Below are 21,372 nucleotides of genomic sequence, written 5' to 3'. Positions count from 1 at the left end.
TTTATTCAGTTGCCTTTTTAGGCCTGTTGTTGTTTTTGTTGTCTTCTGCATAAAGTTGTTTCAGTAGTCGCGAACAAGGGAGCAGCCCATAAAAATTCTTTTCCCATACTGAGAACAACCACACTTCAGTAGTGTCTATTCAGCCACTTGGCAAAATCCAAAAACGTGCTTTTGTTTCAGATTGCCACATATTTTAGAGATTTTTATCTTTTACAGGGTCTTTTTACACAGGGTTGCTGGTTCAAGTCCCGGCTCCCTCACACACGTTATTTGTTGAATGACTAAACATGATGCCCAAATGTACTTTTAGTAATGAACCTGTGCTTCCTGTTCAGGCCCCATCTTTTCTGCTGAATGAATGTCTAATATCACTTTTCTCATGTCCTAAAATGCACTCAGGCTGAAGCATGACAAGAGAAGAAACTGTCTAGTGTCAGATAACAAAGCTTTATCCCGCTTCTCTAAGTTCCAAAATACTTAAAAGGAAAATATTATATTTTTAAGTTATAATGGGGCACTGAAAAACATGTTCATCAAGTTATGTGCATAAAATCCCTCTCACACACAATTATTTTTATCAGTTTTATTCTTTGCATATTCAGTACCTTCCAGAATGATCCGTTTAAGTTAATCAAGGTGGTCTGGCCACGCCCACCCCAAAATGTGTCCAAGTCCAGGGGCTGCATCGTTCCAAAATACGCATTTTAAGGCCAATTTTGCCGCAGTAAATTGACAAGGCTGATACTCTAAATGCATAATCGAATGTGTCCTTGTTCCCTCTTTACTACCAGGATTCACCGTGGTCCAAACGGGGGACTTTTGTTCTTGTAAAATGGCGGACGTAGCGGGGGAGCATGTTGACGTGAGGCGGTTTGTGCTGTCAGGCTTTTTTCATTAGCATTTTTTATTATATGCTTTTACAAAATATTAAGAAAAATACCTAAAGAACTCATATGATGGGTCCCATGTGTCTTCAAGTATTGCTGCTAAGTTTAGTTTGAACTTTTATTTAGCGCCATCACTGTTGCTAGGCGACAGGACTTTTTCTGGTATAGGAGTTGGAATAAATATGAAGGTTAGATCATTCAAATTCTCTGTTGCTCACTTCCAGTATTAGCTGTAAATAATAGTCGCGACTTACCAGGACCGCGTTCGACGGGTCCTTACAAGAATGCTACCCCTAAATTTGAGCACGGCCTTAATTCCTAAAACCAAGACTGACCAAAGTGGATGGGCAATGTTTATTTTAGCTTGGAGTGTTTATAATAGAGGCAGTAGAGACTCACATGGCAGCAGAAAAAGATGCAAAACATCAGATCTGCATAGTGTGTCCTGTTCAAAGGATCCGTGTTTGTAAAATATGTCAGAGACCGTTGATTCCAGATTAGCAGATTTGTCACTGTATGTCTGCATGTTGTGACCCTGCCATGACAGCCTGTGTCTTCTTGGCAGCTGCAGTCTGTGTGGCAGTCATGCTGTCTGTCTGTCTCTTTCGGTAATTGTTTACTGTGGCAAGGAGTCAAAGGATTAATGAGGACCAAGGCATTAGTGCTTTACTGAGGCAGCAACCCTAGTGTCCATCATTATTTAAGGAAAACAGTTCTGATGAAAGTAACATGAATTCATTCTGCTTTTTGCGGGGGTTATTTTCAAGTGTTTATATAAAAATAGAAAAGTATATGGTGTTTAAAACGGGATACAAACGTTCCCCTTAGTGCCTAAGTGCTGCCAGCCTTCTTAACGTCGTTACAACTAAATTATAGGGACGCGTTGCAACTTTTTCACATTTTTTAAATAATTTACCTGAGCCAGTATGTGCTAAAATCACTCTTTACAGGGTTAATAAAATGCCACCCAGCCCCTTTCATGGGGTGACGGTGGCACAGGAGTTAAGTGCTCGCCCCACAATCGGAAGGTTGCAGGTTCGAGCCCCGCTCAGTCTGTCACTGTCGTTATGTCCTTGGGCAAGACACTTAACCCACGTTGCCTGCTGATGGTGGTCGGAGGGACTGGTGGCGCCAGTGCTCGGCAGCCTCGTCTCTGTCAGTGCGCCCCAGGGCAGCTGTGGCTACATCGTAGCTCATCACCAGAACTGTCTGTCTTTCTTTGTGGACAAAGTCAATAAGGTTAGATCTAGCATCTCTCCTTCAGCCTTATCGCCGCCTCTCCCGACTCCAACCAGGCCCATCATCCTAGATAGCTTTGCTCCTGTTTCTTTGCCTGAGTTAACCAAACTAGTTAACTCTCTGAAGACCTCTGCATGCCCCCTCAACTTTTCAGTCCATCGGTCCCAGCGTGCTCTCTATAATTAATGCTTCTCTGGTTTCTGGTCAGGTCCCTGCTTACTTTAAGAACGCTGTAATCCACCCGCTTCTTAAAAAACGAGTCTCGACCCCTCTCTCCATAGCAGCTTCAGACCCATCTCTAAACTTCATCTCCAAGATCTTGGAAAAGATTGTTGCTGGGAGGCTGAGAGACTGGGTAGGCCGATCAGGAACTGCTCTGGAGTGGTTCTCCTCTTATCTCTCTGAGCACTCCTTTTCTGTGGCCGTCTCCAAGTTTAGGTCCTCCACCACCTCTCTTACTCATGGTGTCCCACAAGGTTCTGTGCTGGGGCCTCTGCTCTTCCTCCTCTATCTGCTTCCTCTTCAGCACATCCTGAGCTCCTTCAAAGGAATCTCCTACCATCTTTATGCAGATGACATCCAACTGTACATCTCCTTCAAGCCCCATGAGATGTCTAAGCTGCAGCTGTTACACACCTGCTTAGACTCTATCCAATCCTGGATGGCTGGGAGCTTTCTACAGCTGAATGAAGATTAGACTGAGATCCTCATCTGTGTCCCAGACAAGCTGGTTCCCAAAGTCAGAGACTCTCTTGGTCAGCTTGCTTCTCACACCAAACCTTCTGTCAGGAATCTTGGCGTGACCTTTGACCCAGCTCTCACCCTGGATTCTCATGTCAGTTCTCTTGTTCGCTCTTCCTTCTTCCATCTCAGGAACGTTGCTAAGCTGAGTCCCATTCTGTCTCGCTCTGAACTTGAGACAGTTCTCCACACCTTCATCTCCTCACTCTTAGACTACTGTAACTCTCTTTTCACGTGTCTGAGCAGAACCTCCCTGAACCGTCTACAGGTGGTTCAGAATGCTCGTGCTCAGCTTCTGACCAAGTCCTCCAAACACACCCACATCACCCCGCTTCTCCTCCAGCTTCACTGGCTGCCAGTTAACTTCAGGGTTCATTTCAAGATCCTGGTTCTGGTCTATAGGGCCTTACATGGACAAGCACCATCTTACATTGGTGATCTTCTTAGTCCCTACACCCCCAGCAGGTCCCTGAGGTGCAGTGATCAAAGCCTACTGGTTGTGCAGCACCAGGCTAAAGGTCAAAGGTGACAGATCATTTGCTGCTGTGGCCCCCAGACTCTGGAGCTCTCTCCCCCTGAGCCTGAGATCAGTGGACTCAGTGGTCTCCTTTAAAAAGCAGCTGAAGACTCACTTGTTCAAGCTGGCTTTTGTATGACCTTCTTCACCTCTCTCTCTTTATTCTGCTCTCCCCACCTATTCCACCTTCCTCAGGATCCACTGATTTCCCTCTTTCCTGTTCACTCTCTCTCTTTATTAACATTTTTTCTATTAAATCGCAATTTCTTATTCTTGCTCATTTTAAATATATTTTAAAACATTTTCGAAATGCTTTTTTATATTTTTACTATTTTTATGGACGTGGGTCTTGTATGTAGGAAAATGAATAAACTCCCTTTTTGCAGCCGTCACAAAGACACACCTGACAGAGTTCCACTCTAACGAATGTTCTCAGGCACAGCTTGAAATAAAAGGTTTCTGATTTGCCACCACCTGGAACACTGTGCAGCGAACATGCTGACCTTTCAGACCTAAAACGTGTCTTTTTACTTTATGCCCCTAAAAGCTGGAAAGTTGAAATATTTGTTTGTTATTGCAGGTTTTTGAGAAAATGTCATCCTGCCTGTGCAATTGCTGCAATTTTCTCAAATTACCTGTACAAAACAATTGGGCGGGAGTCAAATGAGTTAGCCGTGTTTTCGTGTTTTTGATCATTTCATGTAGCTGATGGATCAGTCAGGCTCACAAATTTCTGACTTTTTGTAGGTATGTCATTTTTCTTTGTATAGTAAGTCAAACAATCTAACATTTTATTACATTTTTATCATTTTTCCTGATAAAAGTGCAAACTTTGAACTGAGGAGGCAGTAAATGTGGATGTTTGGTAACTTTATTCTGAAGTTTTCACGTGTCCCCCTTTTCACCGTCTGTGGCAGTTATTCTGACGGACGAGGAGGTTCAAAGAAAAAGGGAAATGATCATGAAGAGGAAAGAGGAGGAGGCGGCTCGGGAGGCGCAGCGGCCACGGCTGGACGATGAGCAGGCTCGGATGATCTCAAGTCTCGTGGAAGCTCACCACAAGACCTACGACACCTCCTATTCTGACTTCACTCGCTTTAGGGTAAGTCCAGTTCAGAAATACATCTTTTATTTGAACCACAATCACATTAACATTAGTGAAGAGCAAAAACGACCTACGGACACATTCACACAGCAAGACAAATGCCTGTTTATGTCTCTAAAAACACTTAGAACAAGTCAATCAACATATTTTTAGCCTGACCAACACCAGCAGCCTTCCACCCATGTGTGCTTCCAATTTGCTCAACTGCAGCGACACGGGTCGCCAGACTAAAGAGGCGTGTCATATTTTCCTCATTTCATCAGACAGTGTTCTCTGAGAGAACCACAGCAAAAGGATTGTCTGAAATAATTCAGATGAAGAATAAAAGTTGGCTGAGAAAGTCCCACAGACCTAACGCAGACAACCACAGGCGCACTCCAACTGGGTGGTAAACTAGACATTGACTCGTGGGTGTTACGTTGACCTGCAGGTGAACTCTACGCTGAAACCTGTCTTTACCTCCCATCACTATAAAAAAGTCAAGCGGGCATTTACTGAGACAAATCAAACGATTGCAAAAAGACTTGAAATAATTTTCTTTCAAACAAACCAGAAGGAAAACAGGAAGTCCACCTGGTGCATGACATGCTCTTCTTACTGTAACACGTTCAGCACACGTTGAGTCATAAACGGCTACTCGCTTTCGGCTGTTTGAGTCGTCTGCGTGTCCGTTAGCAGCTCTTTCATGTCATTAGCATCGCTGCAAAACCCCTCGCTAACTTCCTGTTCAGCCTCTCTTTATAGAATTGCACTGATGAGCTAACGAGCACCGCTGAGGCTAAAGTAGAGGTAGAAAGTTATTTTATTTTTTATATATCGCTGCTTTCAAGGTACAAATCACACGGGGCTTAGTGGATAGCTTAATTTAGTTTCATGTTGTCTTTATGGCAGAACTGCTGTTAAATATTTAAGATTTACCTGCTTCAAGGGTGCAGTAAGCAGGGAAATATTCACAAAACAGTCTAGCGTGTTTACAGTCCAGAGGAGGAGGGATACAGATTCTATCTAGGTGGTGAGGAGCGGGTCGTGAGGACGCAGCAACAACCCCGTCCAGCTGAATGCTTCCTGCTGAGCACACCAGCTAGGATCTGACAGGAAAATGCACGTGTGAAGCAAAAAACACTTTTCATGAGAAAATAACAATACTACAAGGTCAAAATGCCATAATATAAGACTTTTATTGGATGTAAACTCTATTTCTCTGATCCAAGACCAGTTAGGAAGTGACCTACAATGAGCATGAATCATTACTGAGCGTACAGTTTTAGTTCTACAGACATTAGTAAAAAACATGGTTCCAATACAAAACAGCTGTGTAATTATATCACCAGCTTTTCTATAACGTAACTTCTTCCTCTAAGAGATGCAGCGGAAAGAGCAGTGCTGAGTGCATTAATGTGTTTTTCTCTGGGTGTTTTCAGCCTCCGGTGCGCGACGGCCCGGTAACACGCAGCGCCAGCAGAGCCGCCTCTCTTCACTCTCTGTCTGATGCCTCCTCTGATTCATTCAATCACTCACCTGGTGAGAACAATAAACACTCGCTTCTTCTTACTTCTTTCACCCACGTCATCCCAGGTTAAGCTAAGCAGGGACACATGTCGGTGGATTTATTGCAGCGTTGCTTCTCGTGCCGCGTACACCAGAAGAATGTAGCATCAGGAGAGAAGAGCCATTTACATCAGGAACACGTTAACTCGTTTGCAGCCAGCCGTTCCCTGATCAGAAAAGTCCTTCGCTGCCAGCGTTTTTCTGCATTTTCACAGTTTTTTTAAGAGTCACAGAACGTTGCGCTAGGATGACGTCGACGCCAAAACTACCAAAACAAAGCGGAGACTCACCTCTTACATCAGGCAGAATCCGCGCGTTTCGAGCGTTATCCGTTCTTTTATAATCCGTTGTTGAATTGTGATCGGCAGAAGCTTTTCCGGTTCGCGCCTCACTTTTTTTTGCAGCAGAGGCCCAAAACGATCTCCTAACACATGGATGTTCTGCTTCCTGATCACGTGACGTGTGACGTTTGCGAATTAAGATGGGCTTTAGAGCTGATGTTTGTTCCCACAGTGCGGGGGCTCGTCCGACGCCCACACAGTTTAAAAAAAATGCAAATGACGACTTTAGTCGTCAATGGCAGTGAAGTTAAATCATGGCTTTTAAGTTTTTTTTATTACTTTACTAATTCATCTTTATATTAATCTACAGTCTAATTGGTGTCCTCACCTCTGATCTCAGTTGTTTTAAATGTAATAAAACGTTAAAATGAAGCCTCCATGTCACGTCTCCTGATCAAACAGAGTCGGTGGACACCAAGATGAACCTCAGCAGCCTGTTGATGATGTACCAGGATGGCGCTAGTAGTCCAGACTCCTGCGAGGAGGACACTAAGCTCTCCATGCTGCCCCACCTGGCTGACCTGGTCTCCTACAGCATTCAGAAGGTCATAGGCTTCGCCAAAATGATCCCAGGCTTCAGGTAGGAACAAAAACCATCGTAGAACCGAGTCATCCTCACATGCTTGGTTGCTTTAGAGTTCTTTCAAATCAATCAAAGATTCTTTATTAATCCCAGAGGGAAATTAGAGTTTCAGTACACACAATTCAGAGATCAGACATACATGGGCAAGACGCATGACAAGAATTGGTGACTGTGGTCATTCGCAACCCTGAGTCGCACTACCTTAATAGAGATAAGAGGGGTTACATGAGGATTGGTTCAGGTGGAGGGAAAAAAGGCTCTTCAGAGTTAGCTTTGCTCTGCAACAAAACACCTCAGACAGAAATGCAACAGACTTCAGACAGCACAACATAAGTGTCCACTAGGTGGGGTGGTGGGTTGGGACTATCCCCACTTCAGTTCCTGCAGCCACGATAAGCAGCGCATGTCACCTCAGTGTGGATAGGGGGAGGAGCATTGAGGGTTGGAGGGTTGCAGTGACCCTGGAACGTTTCAGCGGCCTTCCCGCAGTCCCGCCCAGGCTGGGAAAGGAGACAGAGCTGAGTTGCCATAGTGACGGCACATTCCACATTTCTTATGAGGGGGTAGTTTTCCTTGGAGCCTTGCAGGCTCAAGGACGCCAGATTCCGATTAGAAATTGTTTTTGGGCCAGACAGAGATACTTTCCTCTCTGTCTTACAGTTTGTTGGTCCTCAACCTCTCAGAATCCCAATAATGGACGTTAATCTATCCCAATCCGTGCTGATTCGTCCACTCTCTCCTTGATGGCATCCATCTTTTGTGCCAAAGAATGAATCTCCGCCGAAGTTCCAAGCTTACGATTCATCTAGACAATTATGTGAGTCTGTGAATTCACAGCGCGGTGCAAACCATCTCTGAGCTCCGGGATCAGGCCAATATTCCTCGACAGCTCGTTAATTTTCCGGTAAGCCAGGAAGCCTCCAAGGCCAATGAGCAGGAAACCTGACACCGGGTTCGTACGGTCATGAAAAACCTGGAAAAGTTATGGAAATTGAAAATGCAATTTCTAGGTCCTTGAAAAGTTCATGAAAAATAATATCCTCTGTAAAGTTTTGGAAAAGTATTGAAATATTGTTCGGATATTTTGGATGTGTAAAATATTAATATACAATAGTGTACTATGATTAAAATTTACAGAAGTGCAACATGACGCTCTCGCTGCTACTGTCCGACTCCGTGTGCACCGCCACGTTCCATTTCTGTTTACTAAATGCGTGCACCCCATTGGGGTAAAACGATCACGTGTGAGCCGCGTTACCAATGTGTCCTTACTCTCAAAACAAACTAGTCCCAAATTAAAACATCGATCATAATAAAATGGCTTTACCAAAAGGAGGAGAAGTTTACTTATGAAAAACATATGAATGTACTTTTATGAAGCAAGTGGCCACAAGAGCTCGGAAGGAGATGAAACGAAAATGGGGTTCACCCGTTCACCTGACGGCCTACGATGAGAGTTCACGTTACCGTAAAGTAGGCCGAGTGTTCATTGGTTCATTGTTTGGCGGTGTCTCAACTCGTTATCCGACGTGGATTTTAAAGTGCTTCGAAATGCCGGGGAAGTGCAGTTTTAACAACGAGTGGCTTTTCAAGGAGAAGTATCGAGTGTGGCTACTGAAAGACCCTGACAGGAAACGCGCAAAATGCAGACTTTGCTCCAAGTCCTTCGATATAAGCGGCATGGGAGAGGCGGGGCTGGTAAGCCACATGAAAGGGAAAACACACTGCAGCTGTCGAACGCTGCAGAAGCCTGTCAGTCGGCGAGTTTTTTAAAACAGGCAAAGATGGCGTTAGTGCAGTTTCCTCCGCACCGACACAGACGGTTGTTGATGCAGCGGCTGCAATTTCCACGGCAAGGCAGACAGTCATGGATGCTTCTACAGCAACAGAAGTTCTCTTTGTGGGCATTAAAAGTAATGAACTCTCACTACTGCTTCCTGACGGTCAGATTGCTAGGAGATTTGCATGTGGTGAGAAATATGCAGTGTGTGTGCACATATGGACCAGCCCCGTGTTTTAAGAAGCTGATACTGAAGGACGTGTCGCAACAAACGGCTTATGTTGTTTTATTCGATGAAAGTCGTAACAAACATTTGCAGTCGAAACAAATGGACATTCATGTTGGACTGTTGGTTTGATTTAGAGGCACCGACTACGATGGTCCGGCTGAAATGTTCATTTTTGGTCTTGGAAATTCAGTGAATGGTTATGGAAAAGTCATAGAAGAGTTACGGAAAACCATAGCTAACAAAGTGTATGAACCCAGCTGACACCAACACCACAAATATCCTTATATTTCAAGTTGAAAGGGGCAGAATGAACCAACAGACGGTCCTTATTATGACAAAAGTTCCCAACTATAAGGACACCCTTGTTTTTTTGTAAACAGAGGTATTTCCCTGTTTTGCTCCATTGTTGATAGTGAAAGTCTTACTTTGAGCAGACAGCCACCGTCTCACTGAGTTCCCGTGATATTTACTCGGTTATAAAATTCTGCAACAACATACCAGCGGCACGCACAGATAACAACCTGAATGAGGTCCCCGCCCACACACACCCACACACACACACACACACACACACACACACACACGCAGTGTACTGTTTTACTGCAGAGACGTATACAGGACATTAATGCATGAGGTGAAAACAAACAAGCTCTTCCAGGAACAGGCTGTCACTTCAGATGAGCTCACCGATAACCCTGTGAATGTGTGCATGAAAAAAGTAGTTTAGCTGAGATGTTTGTTTTCACCTTCTTTTAGAACATTTCTATCTAGAATTTATTTATTTGTTTGTTTACTGTTCAGAAATCCTTATTTCATCATCTAAAATGTTATTTTCCTTGTTATGTAAAATGTATTTGCTTCCTAATGCACAAGATTTAATGTTTTTAGTCCATATATTTCTTACCAGTGAAAAGGTTAAGGTGATTACATTGCAACATTTATAAGAAGGCAAGCAGTACAGTCTGATTTATGAGTTTTACAGTTTGCATAAAATGAGAAAATATATAAATTGGACATATTATTAGACCAATCCAAAATAAAATGAAAATAAATGATACTAAAACAAACAAGAATCCTGTCTTAGTAATACTAACGTTGCACACTTTTTACCTATATTACCTCTCATTTTACACACAAGCTTATTTTAGCATCTATAACAAATAGAGATAACTGTTTTAGTATCAAAGAAATATTTATTTTAATATAATTTATGAAAATTGGACACATTTTACATCAAAGGGTAAAAAAAACAAGAGTTTTATCACATTTGTTAAAAATGAATGAATTTCACATCGTAACAAGACTTTCACTGATTTTATTCATGGCTTTAACTCAATAAATGCCTTTTTTGTAATAAAAATGAAGACATTTAATAAACACATAATTTAAAAACTATTGGGAAAATTTTGTCTGAAAATGTGATGAATCCAGAAAAAAAGAAGTTCAAATGGCTTCAAATCAACAAGAGGATAAATAACGACACTTATTTATTAGATATTGTCACTTTTTGGTCATTACACATAAACAGTCAGCACACGTATTCTCTAATGCTACAATAAAGATATTATACAGTCCTCTCTCTGTCTCACACACACACACACACACACACACACACACACACACACACACACACACACACACACACACACACACACACACACACACACACACACACACACACACACACACACACACACACACACACGTGTGGTATTGTTTGTGGGTGTAGGTGGTTAAGTAGAACGTTCTGACCGATAAACACCTGCTATCGCTTTAATGGATCTCGTGCTGGGATGGAACAAAGTGATGTTTGTGCCTGGAATTAGAACGTTGTGACAACATTTAGACTTCGTCTGACAGCGGGGAACGTTCAGTCATTTTCCTGCCCACCTAATGTTCTGCTGGCAATCTACCGACAATGTTTATGTCACGTAGAAAAGAATCAGCTGATGTTATTTACATTTTGTCTGTACACTTACATTAACACTTAATTTAATGAGTAAACCAATAATTATATATATATATATATATATATATATATATATATATATATATATATATATATATATATATATATATATATTTAGAATGAACATGTAGGAATAGAACAAAAAATAAAACACAATTATTTAAACATTTCCTGCTTCTCTGTCCTACTGGTTCAAAGTGGAATTACAACAGTCTTAAAAACAACTCTGCGGCAGTCTGCTGCAGCTAGCGCTAACAATGGGCTAACACCAACGCGACCCAATGGGTACTAAATAAGCCAAGAAGAGAAAAGATCCACACTGTTGGACGAAAAAATACTATGTCCTAGTCCAGTAGCAACAAAGCCAGGTCACCATCAGTCCAAGATGTCGAAGCCTCCTTTAGCCCCCTGAAACTAGGGTAAGGCCACGCCGATGTTCACTCAGGTTTTAGCTCCGTGCTTCGCCTCCATAGACTTAACTCTGTTCCTTTTACTTCCAGGCTTCACCATGATGTCAACAATAAAACACCAAATTCTTCTTGTGCTTTTTATTAACGGCTGGCGAACTGAAAAAGCTAACAGCTAGCCCTTATATGAGTTACCGCCACAGTAAACAGCTATTGCCATAAAGCTGGTAGAGATCTCCCACTGGTGTTTTATGCAAACCACAAAAGTTTAGTGCTGTTTCTGCTCAGCAGAGGGCCACAGAGAACGAGTTTGGAAGCAATAGCGTAAAGTTGTAAAAACTCTTTAGCGCTGCTTTAACCCAATCAAACTCAAATATTTCACATGAGGCATTTAAAGTTTATTAATTTTCTTGTTTTTGCTCTTCTGTGGAGTGGAGGTTTATGAAACTTGAACTTTATACGGGCGACAGTTGATTGTAGATTGAGCTGCTGTTTCAGTATTTATTGGCCTAGTGCTAAAACTTTCCATTAACTAAAGATAAACAATAAATTATGACTTTTTTCACTCTGAGACTCATTCTGTGTTTATGTTTGGTTTCCAGAGAGCTGACTGCAGAGGACCAGATCGCTCTGTTAAAGTCCAGCGCCATTGAGATCATCATGCTGCGCTCAAACCAGTCGTTCAGTCTGGAGGACATGTCCTGGAGCTGCGGGGGACCCGATTTTAAATACTGCGTCAACGATGTTACAAAGGGTCGGTTTCCCATTTCTGTCCTACTGAAACGCCAATGAGAAATTAGATGGAAGGAGCTGGTGGCTGCATGTTTTTTCTTCATGAATATTTGAAGTTTTTGCACACAGAGCATGTTTAAAGTTCAGGGAGTTTCCTTAAAGAGTGAAACAGAGAAACTTGTACATTGGTATGATTCACTTGAGCCATTCTTTCTGTGCACTTTACTGCGAGGTTATGGTACGTTTATAGAAACAGTTAAACTTTGTTCAAATGCCGGAAACAAACACGCTTAATGCTTTGCTGCTCAGAGTGTGAACATGTAACTGTCTGACTGTGCGATCCTCTGCAGCGGGTCACACCCTGGAGCTGCTGGAGCCGCTGGTGAAGTTCCAAGTTGGTCTGAAGAAACTCAACCTGCACGAGGAGGAACATGTGCTGCTCATGGCCATCTGCCTGCTGTCCCCAGGTACTGCTGCCGTTCATGATCTGTGTTCTTCTGAAAATGAAGAATGTAAATCATTATTTTGTTCACTGGCACGTCGTCCAAGGAGCTGTTGGGGTGTTGGGTTTGTGTTCTGGCCTAGATTTACCCCGAAAGTGAATGCACAGGAAGCTGCCAGTCACACACATGACGGCCTGTTCCAGGAAGGGAAACCTCTCTGTTCAACATACGGAACAGAATGTTTGTTTCATTACTTCGACTTTAACACGTGCACATGGAAAACATAAACAGCAGCTGGTGGAAGAATGTGTTTGTGGGACTTTGTGTGAAAGCGTTTCCCTTCTTAGTCCTTTATAAGTTTTTAAACGGACATTTGGAAAATGACCATCATTCCAAAATTATCATTAAATTTCTCTTCGCCAAATAAAGAGTTTTACACACAAATTAAACTGATAAAATTCTGTTTGTAGCTCCATTCACATTTCTGGATAATTCTCCCAGCTTGAGTTTTCGGTTTCTGTGACGTGTCGTAATTCATCATCTGCTCAAAGCACGCGCCACTCAAGGTGCAATACTCGGTTCCACCTGTAGGTGGCACTAACACGACAGAAATTCAGTTAGATGTCCTGTTTTAAACGTAATTCCATAATATGAGAGCAAATTAAGAGAAATGAGGGAGGGAGGGAGGGAGGGAGGGAGGGAGGGAGAGAGAGAGAGAGAGAGAGAGAGAGAGAGAGAGAGAGAGAGAGAGAGAGAGAGAGAGAGAGAGAGAGAGAGAGAGAGAGAGAGAGAGAGAGAGAGAGAGAGAGAGAGAGAGAGAGAGAGAGAGAGAGAGAGAGAGAGAGAGAGAGAGAGAGAGAGAGAGAGAGAGAGAGAGAGAGAGAGAGAGAGAGAGAGAGAGAGAGAGGATCCAGCAGCTTCTAGCATGCTAGCTAGCTGTTTCATGCAGCAGATGAACTTTTCCCTGCATCCCAGTGGAAGAGTAAATATTCCAAACGTAGAAGCAACCTTTTAAAATTAAATATAAAAAAGAAGTCTGTGGTAAATGAGCTAAACTTCCTTAGAATTTAGTTTTATTATCATGAGATTATTTTGTTGAGACATCCGCCAAAATTATTTTGTTTCAATAAGGAAGAACCCTCTCTGTTGTCCAACTGCAGACCGCCCCGGTGTCCAGGACCACGCCCGCATCGAGCAGCTTCAGGACTGTCTCTCCGAGGCACTCCAGGCCTACATCCGTGTCAACCACCCGGGGGGACGCCTCCTCTACGCCAAAATGATCCAGAAGCTGGCCGACCTGCGCAGCCTGAATGAGGAGCACTCCAAGCAGTACCGCTCGCTCTCCTTCCAGCCCGAGCACAGCATGCAGCTCACCCCGCTGGTGCTGGAGGTGTTCGGCAGCGAGGTGTCGTAGCGGCACGGGAGGAGGAGTGTTTGCATACGAACGCACTCATCACACCGACGACCATTCTGGCTTTCTTTCCCTCGACAAAACATTGGACTAGTGGGAAAATGATGAATGGTCTCACATGCAGATTATCAGTCAGCCCCCCCCATCTCTCCTCGAGCATCAAAACTAAACCATAACGGAGCTCTGGATTCACAAGTACACGATTCTGCATCCCTCGGGCCACCTGATCCCGTTCTGATCCTTGCAGAAACGACTCTGCATCCGTTTTAGATTTTCATTTTTGTTTTCACACGCAGACATCTCCGTTGGCTCATCCGTTTTCACACCTGCAGATTCCTTCTACCGGAGTCTACACCCCACAGTTTCTCTGTCTGTGGATGCATCCCTCGCACGCTCATCCTCATCTCCATGTTTACCCAAACACACGGCAACGACAAGAGGAACGCTCCGATTTACATCTCTGAACTGTGTAGATAGCTACAAACACTCTTGGTTTACAGTTTTCAACAACATCCAAATCACGTCAGTGGCCAGAAACCAGCTGAAAAGTCCTTTTTTTTTTTGACTGTTATTTTAATATTTTGATGCGAGCGGCGCCGGTGAGCTATCTGGTGTGACCTGCTTTGTGAATCTGTTGGAGACATGAAGACTGATGTTTCAGGTGGGAAGAACGGTGCAATGTGGAGGACGGAAGGTGGAAGGGAGGAGCTTTCAGTTCCTGTTCCAGAAAGTGTAACATAAGAAGAATGTATGTATAATTATGTAAAAGAATATATTTGCATATAGTATCAAACATTAGTCCCAGTGTTTGATTGGACTGTGTACAGGCAGAAGTACTTCTGAGTGTTGAATAATATAGAGGTTTGTAAGGCTCCTCGGTGACGTCTGTACGCATCATCCTTAAAGTGACATGTACACACACACACACACACACACACACACTGAGAGGGTGAACTCCGAGGAGCCTTTCTATTTTTGCTACGTGTACAGAGTGTGAGGCTATAGATGGACCACAAGGGGGCGTATTTACAGGCTCTGGCCGAAGCTAAAGTGCAACACAGCACTTTTCTGTTGTACTTTCCGAATTTTTTTAATTTTTAAAAAAAGTTTTTTTTTGGACCTGTGAAGTTTGTAGATGGACAAACGTAGACGGCTTGTCAGAAATAGTTGTTTGGCTCGTTGGAGTGCTGCTAAGATGGAACTAGATAGTTGGACAGAAACCAGCTGCCAGCTGTTGCCTCAGGGAAAGTGTTTTCCGACGTATTGTGTTCTTGGTTTTTATGGCGCGAGTGTGTGTGTGTGTGTGTGTGTGTGTGTGTGTGTGTGTGTGTGTGTGTGTGTGTGTGTGTGTGTGTGTGTGTGTGTGTGTGTGTGTGTGTGTGTGTGGCGTAAGCTTACAATCAGGAGACGGATTGTTTCTGAAGCTCTAGGCATCACTGTGATTTCTAATCATACTGAATAACAGCATAAGGAAGCTAAAGAAATACACTTTTTTTAAAAAGAAAACATTCTCATTCCTAAACTTATGATTGTTTAAAAAAAGAGAAAGATTAACTCACCGTTAACAAAATGTTCAACGATATCAACCTACATTTTAATATTTTTGGGGCTTAGCGAGTATTCTAAAGGTGTGTAATCCTAAAACCGTGTACAGTGTCTTTTTTCTAGAGTAAAAAACCTTCAGGTGTTTTTTTAATATCCGGCATGAGAGCGATTTTTCTACGCCGACGAGAGCCAAACCGCTACGTTTTCATGTCACATGTATGTCATTTCAACACCAGACTCATAAGCAAGGTTCATCACTACTTTATTACTACATATCATGTTTCTGTTGGTGCATGCTCACACTTCACGCTGGCCTGGATCGCCCCCTTGTGGAGAAACCCTGTAAATACCACTTGCCTAGTCTGTAAATAGAAGCTAACGTAGGTTTAAAAAATACTAAGATAATTCAACTGTTGATGGGAGGATGCTCTGGAGATGCTGTTTTATATGCAATTAAGAGACAAACGTTGTTTTTCTGCTTGAGTGGACACGGACGCAGAGCTGGAGAACTTAGTGAGTCGTTTATGGATGAAACTAAAAAGTAACTCAATGATGTTACTTAAACATGTATTCCAATTATGAACTCTGTTAATAATCCCAGTCGTGTTGAGAAATCAAAAATAAGAACTTACCCATCATCTCACTAAGTTCTTTCCACTAAACGTCTCGTTTGTTTGTTCCAACATTATGGATGTACGTCTTTTCCTTCTTCAATCAATAAGATTTTCATGATATATACATATTATTTTCATTTAGGTGATTATTTTCCTTTTCTCAGTCATGATTGTTGGTTTTTAACGTGTGGCAGGATTCACTGACTAGCTAGCGATTGGCTTTCTGCTCTGGAACGCCAAGGTGAGCCGTTCCCGCTTGTACGTCAACACGCCCCCTCTCACGTTGTCCTCGAGTTTTAAGCCGGGAAACTTTAACAGAAGGATGTAGTGTGGGAAACGGTACCCAAGGAAAGCTTTTCCCCGGAGCGGTTACCTCCAAAGGCGGTCTGTGGATCTTTGTTTCAGTGAACAACTCTGCCTCAGCTGGACTGATACCGAATTTAGCCAGCGGCAAACTGTTGCAGCAGACAACTTTGGCGTGCCTCTTCGTACATCAGCCGTGCATCCAGCCACCTCCTCATCCTCAGCTACAGCAGCTCTTCTCTTCTTAGCTTTAATCGAGCAGCCAGCCAATCTCTGCTTTGGAAATTCGATGCACCAAAGGCCTGATGGGAGTTTAGGACTCAGGGGAGCAGCTGCTGCTGCGGGACTAGATTCGTTTCAAAGCGGCTCCCCTGCCTGGCTTTGCATCGGACCTTTTTCCAGACTGTGTACAATTTGTATAAAGATCATAGGAGATAAAGTATTTTTCAAAATGGCCGCAGGTAGATGTAGTGACAGGCAGAGTGAGATGTCGCCTCTTAAACCCAAAGTGTGACATAATGGTTTTGTTTGACTCCGTGTCTCACATCGCAGCTCTCCAAGCTCAGATTTTTAACATTAATGGTTTAGTAAGTATTAGTCATAGAGACTTTTATTTTTATTTTTATATTTTACGCTCAGTATCAACATCTACATCATCAAAGGAATGCAGGACGGGCTGACGGGGTGAGAGGTCATGCGTGGTTTTCAGGTTTCTCTGTTTTCCTGCTGCTGTTCCGCGTTTCCTTTCTTATTCTCTTATCTTTTAAAGATTGTATATCTGAAACCTGTAAAATGAACATTCAGTGGATCTCAAACTCTTTTCATAATTCCTGTTAAAACGATGTCGTATCTATTAAAGGAATTGTTTAAAGGTTTATGCCAAAGCTTCTAAAACATGAGACGTTTGCAAAGTTGGACACCAAATTCTCCTCCAAGGGAATCTCATGAGTCGCCTGTGGTACATGGCAAGAGTTTGAGAGCCTTAGCTGATCTCAGATCTGATTTCCCTGTGCTTATTAAACCTGAAAACACGCCGGAGCCTCCCGCCACGTCGCCCCTCGTCCCCTCAACCCAGGTCAGCAGCTCCACCTCAGTAGCCTTACAAAAAAACCTCACTAAGCTGGAAACATTTAACAGATACCTCAGTCGTTTACAGCAGAATGACTTTTTACAATAGCCTTTAAAGGGAGCCAAACACACACACACACACACACACACACACACACACACTACAACTCTCTCTAGCAGCTTTCACAGATCTACAGGATAGCCGACAGTGATCTGGTGAGGGGTATCAGTAAATGAGTGGATCCCAATGTTTCTAAATGTCACTGCTTTACTCAGATCTTCTGGTTTCTGTCTTTCCGTGATCTCGTCACGGTTTCGTCTCGTAGTCTCAAACAACCGGTGTTCTGCCAAACTTCGGCACTGTGTTTCCCAAAAATACTACCTCTCTCCTGTCCGCACATGCAATTATATATAAATATGTATCATGTTTTTGTCGCAGCGTGATTGTGTCTGATATGAAAAAAGATACATTTTTAACACTAATTGAGTTTTTTTGTGTGCAGTAGATTTTATTTGAAACGCTGGATGATTTCTATCTCTGATTTCTACGAAAGCCGACAAATCTTTCATCTGCAGTGCAGAACGTTTGTCCCCCCCCTTGTGGCGGTGAAAGTAATTACAGCAAGGTTCAGATTTGTCTTCATAGATTTGAATTTTTTTTTCCTGCGGAGGTTGTAACCAAGTCCTTTTGTTTCTTATTAAATTAGGATGCTTTAGTTAAAGTTCCTGAAGTCCTTTTCAGATGGAAGAGTCAACACAAATATAAGGATTTCATCTCAGACTAAAGAAAAAGGCCACTGGAAATTTGTTTTATTTTAGTCAGTAACTGATTTTATTACTTCAGAGTTGTTAGCCATTCCTGATTAAGATTGAATATAGCAAACCTAACTTTATTTTTGTAATAAAACCATAAAAAAGCACTTTTAGCACCTTTTTAACCCACATTTTAAAAAGTGCGTGTCCCACATGACGGCTTGTGGTCATGTTTTCAATTTCCATTCAAACCCGTAAAAGTCCTGCACTCCCATCGTTGATGCCGTTGATCTAGATGCCTCTTTTGCACCTTTTCCTTCACTCGTGTGTTAGCAGGTTTAGGGCTAACACCCTAAGTGCTCGTGTTGATCTGTTTTACTCCTATTTTGTTACATAAAACGGATGTTTCCTGATTTTTATAGCAGCTCGGACCTATTTCACACAAGAACTTAGCGCTGCCATGCTAGCTTTTCTGGTTTTCTAAGCTGGTTGTGGCAGCTGATTCAGGCCATCTTCCCAAAGCCTCGTATTATTGAACAGTGTTAGAAATTCCTGAGAAACTTGTTTGCACAATTTGTACAAATGTAACTTCTAATAACTTTTATCAAGACTATAGAAAAGCATAAACTATGTAATAAACAGAAAAACCCTAAATGCTAAGATGATTAAATAAGTAGACACGCCTCAGTCAGGCGGCTTGTCCCTAAAGCAAAAGGAAGTAAAAATGTAACAAAAAAAAGAGAAAATTTAACAATAAAACCTGGAATTAACGCCCGTCAGCAGGTTTTCTGTGTGCTTCTCTGTCCTCGACTGCCTGATGAGGGTTTGCAACATTGGGATCCCGTGTCAGTTCTTCTAGGTACAAATAAGGGTTTGATATGTTTGTTTTGCAGCCAGGCTTCTCTCTCTCTCTGTCACACACACACACACACACACACACACACACACACACTGCAGCCCATTACTCTCAGCAGTCTGCCTTCTGTTTCCCTCTAACTCTGGTTTGGGATCTTTGTGATGTTGTTCAGAGAACCAGCCTTCTGTGATGAACGATTGACTTTAAGATCTTAACTAATCGATTCAGCAGCTTAGACCTCTTAGGTCAAGTCTTTACATCCACATTTTTGGCATTTTGTTTTTGTTTTGGCCTTTACTACGGAAAATGTGAGTTTCACTTGAAAAGAGTGTCACACTGCTCGCCTGTCAGAAGGTCATTTCATACAAAATGATGGTTTAATGATACTTTACACTTACTTCACCTGTAATCTGAGAAAATGACTGAACCCTAAATGTTCCACCCTTGTTAAAGACCAAATTCACCAACAAACTGTTCTTTTTTAAAGACGATACTTGCATGCAGGCTAAATGTGGAAATAGCCTTCTAACCGAATTTTCCTGTCAGATTCTCGACGTAGAAGAAGCCACACAGATCTACGTCACACTGTCGTATCTTTGATTGTGACGAGGGTGGCTGTTGTTGTTTTAGCGTCCAGTGAACAACAGAGAACGTCTTAGCTAGTAGAGGCTAATCGTTAGCATTAGCCACTCCACCACACAGCAGAACTCCTTGTGTTATTTGTGGAGATACACCAGCGTTGCAGAGCAAACAGTCAGTGGTAGAGTCACGTTGCTGTTAGCCAATCAGACGTGAGATGTCCTAATACTCAAAATCCAGCACTTTTCTGCGCTTTTCCAACAAACTTCTGCCTTCTGAAGCAGGAACACCAGAACTTTTTCCCACAGAGGTCGACTCATGAAGCTTTCTCCCATTCTCTCGTGTGAGAGACCACTGCAAATCTAGTGAACTTTGTCTTTAACAGGTGGAAAGTTTCAGTTCATCTGTCGCTCTGGTTGCGTTTCTCTGCTACCTCTTTAAATATACGCTTGCTAACACACACACACTCACTCACGCACTTAAAGCAATGCATTCACAGGTGAACTTACTGACTCATAAAGACCGTGAACACAGTACACTCGTTCAGACAAACACACACGTGTGCACTTCTCGTTCCCTCACCAGCAGTTATTTGCCAATGATGCACTTGTGTTTCTGTCTCATAAATGCTCTGCGAACGTATGAAGTCTGAAAGCGATTTATTATCAATGTATATTTTCTTCTCTTATTCTGAAAAATGGCTATAACAGAACCTGACATGGACAGGTTTTTAACTGGTATGTACATTTGGAACGTCTTTTAGAGAGAGATTGTAAATGCACATACTGCTCTGCTCAGTCGTACCTTGGTGTGCCTCGAACCCACAGCCTTATTTTGGGACTATATCAGGGGTTTTAAGCCAGAATACAAATCTTTCTGTATTACATAGTTTCATTGAGTTATATATATATGTATGTATGTATTTATATATATATATATATATATATATATATATATATATATATATATGTATCAACACATTTGCTAATTTCCTGAATTATTGTAAGAGATTTCCAAGCCAATAGTAGCGTGCTTGCAGGAGGTGCATGTCGTCCAAAAGGATGTGCAAAGCCACTCTGCTAGCTGTGATTTAGTCAGTACCTTTATTTATTCCCCTTTTAAAAGTCCCTATAGAATAAATAAATAAATGTAAAGAGAAAAAATTCTAGAGCTGTTGTGCTGATGTAGCAGAGTGTGATGAAAATCGAAATTTATGTGATTTGACTTAATTTAAACCTGTTTGTAAGAACGTCCTGTACACAGATCTAATGTAATAATTATTTGAGCAAAAAAAGTTTTTATTTTTATTTTACTTTTAAGCCTGAGTCCCAAGATAAGTACCTTTACCTCCTCACCTGCGCACTACCCTGCAGTAAAAGTCACTAGACTGTAGGGCTTCATGCTGAAGTCAGTATTCACAGTTGCCATGGCGATGCTATCATGGCACCATTAACAGCCTTTTATGAAAAATAGTGGTATGCATAAGTACCTTAACTAATGTGTCTGTTTTTGCTCAAATCACCTTTTTTTTAAGACTTGTATTTATTTTTGGTGTCCCCCCCCCCCCCCCCCACACACACACACACACCCCACACCCCACCCCGTTATCATGCAGATTTCTTTTGATCACCATTATTGTATGTAGTTAAAATATTGATGATGTTTTGGGGAAATCACAAATAAAACCGCTGTACATATTGGTGCAAAACAACCCTGCAGTCC

The 21,372-nt window shown here is 42.3% G+C and overlaps 1 protein-coding gene across 7 annotated transcripts in view; it reads left to right on the top strand.

The window, feature by feature from the left end:
* The window catches only part of LOC107391321 (vitamin D3 receptor A), an 88,482-nt gene extending 67,121 nt beyond the window's left edge, over positions 1 to 21,361 (top strand). For all 7 annotated transcript variants that reach the window (XM_015968581.3, XM_070544981.1, XM_070544983.1 and 4 more), the window contains 6 exons: positions 4,302 to 4,486; positions 5,911 to 6,010; positions 6,781 to 6,958; positions 11,949 to 12,100; positions 12,429 to 12,545; positions 13,682 to 21,361. In XM_015968581.3, coding sequence (XP_015824067.3) covers positions 4,302 to 4,486; positions 5,911 to 6,010; positions 6,781 to 6,958; positions 11,949 to 12,100; positions 12,429 to 12,545; positions 13,682 to 13,935 — 986 coding nt within the window. In that variant the 3' untranslated portion in view covers positions 13,936 to 21,361. The remainder of the gene's footprint in view (positions 1 to 4,301; positions 4,487 to 5,910; positions 6,011 to 6,780; positions 6,959 to 11,948; positions 12,101 to 12,428; positions 12,546 to 13,681) is intronic.
* The last annotated feature ends 11 nt before the right edge of the window (positions 21,362 to 21,372 follow it).

Source organism: Nothobranchius furzeri, chromosome 15, assembly GCF_043380555.1.
Source record: "Nothobranchius furzeri strain GRZ-AD chromosome 15, NfurGRZ-RIMD1, whole genome shotgun sequence".
In the NCBI taxonomy this organism is placed as follows: domain Eukaryota; kingdom Metazoa; phylum Chordata; class Actinopteri; order Cyprinodontiformes; family Nothobranchiidae; genus Nothobranchius; species Nothobranchius furzeri.
Note: the sequence above shows the minus strand (reverse complement) of the source record. Positions and strands in the feature narration are given on the sequence as shown.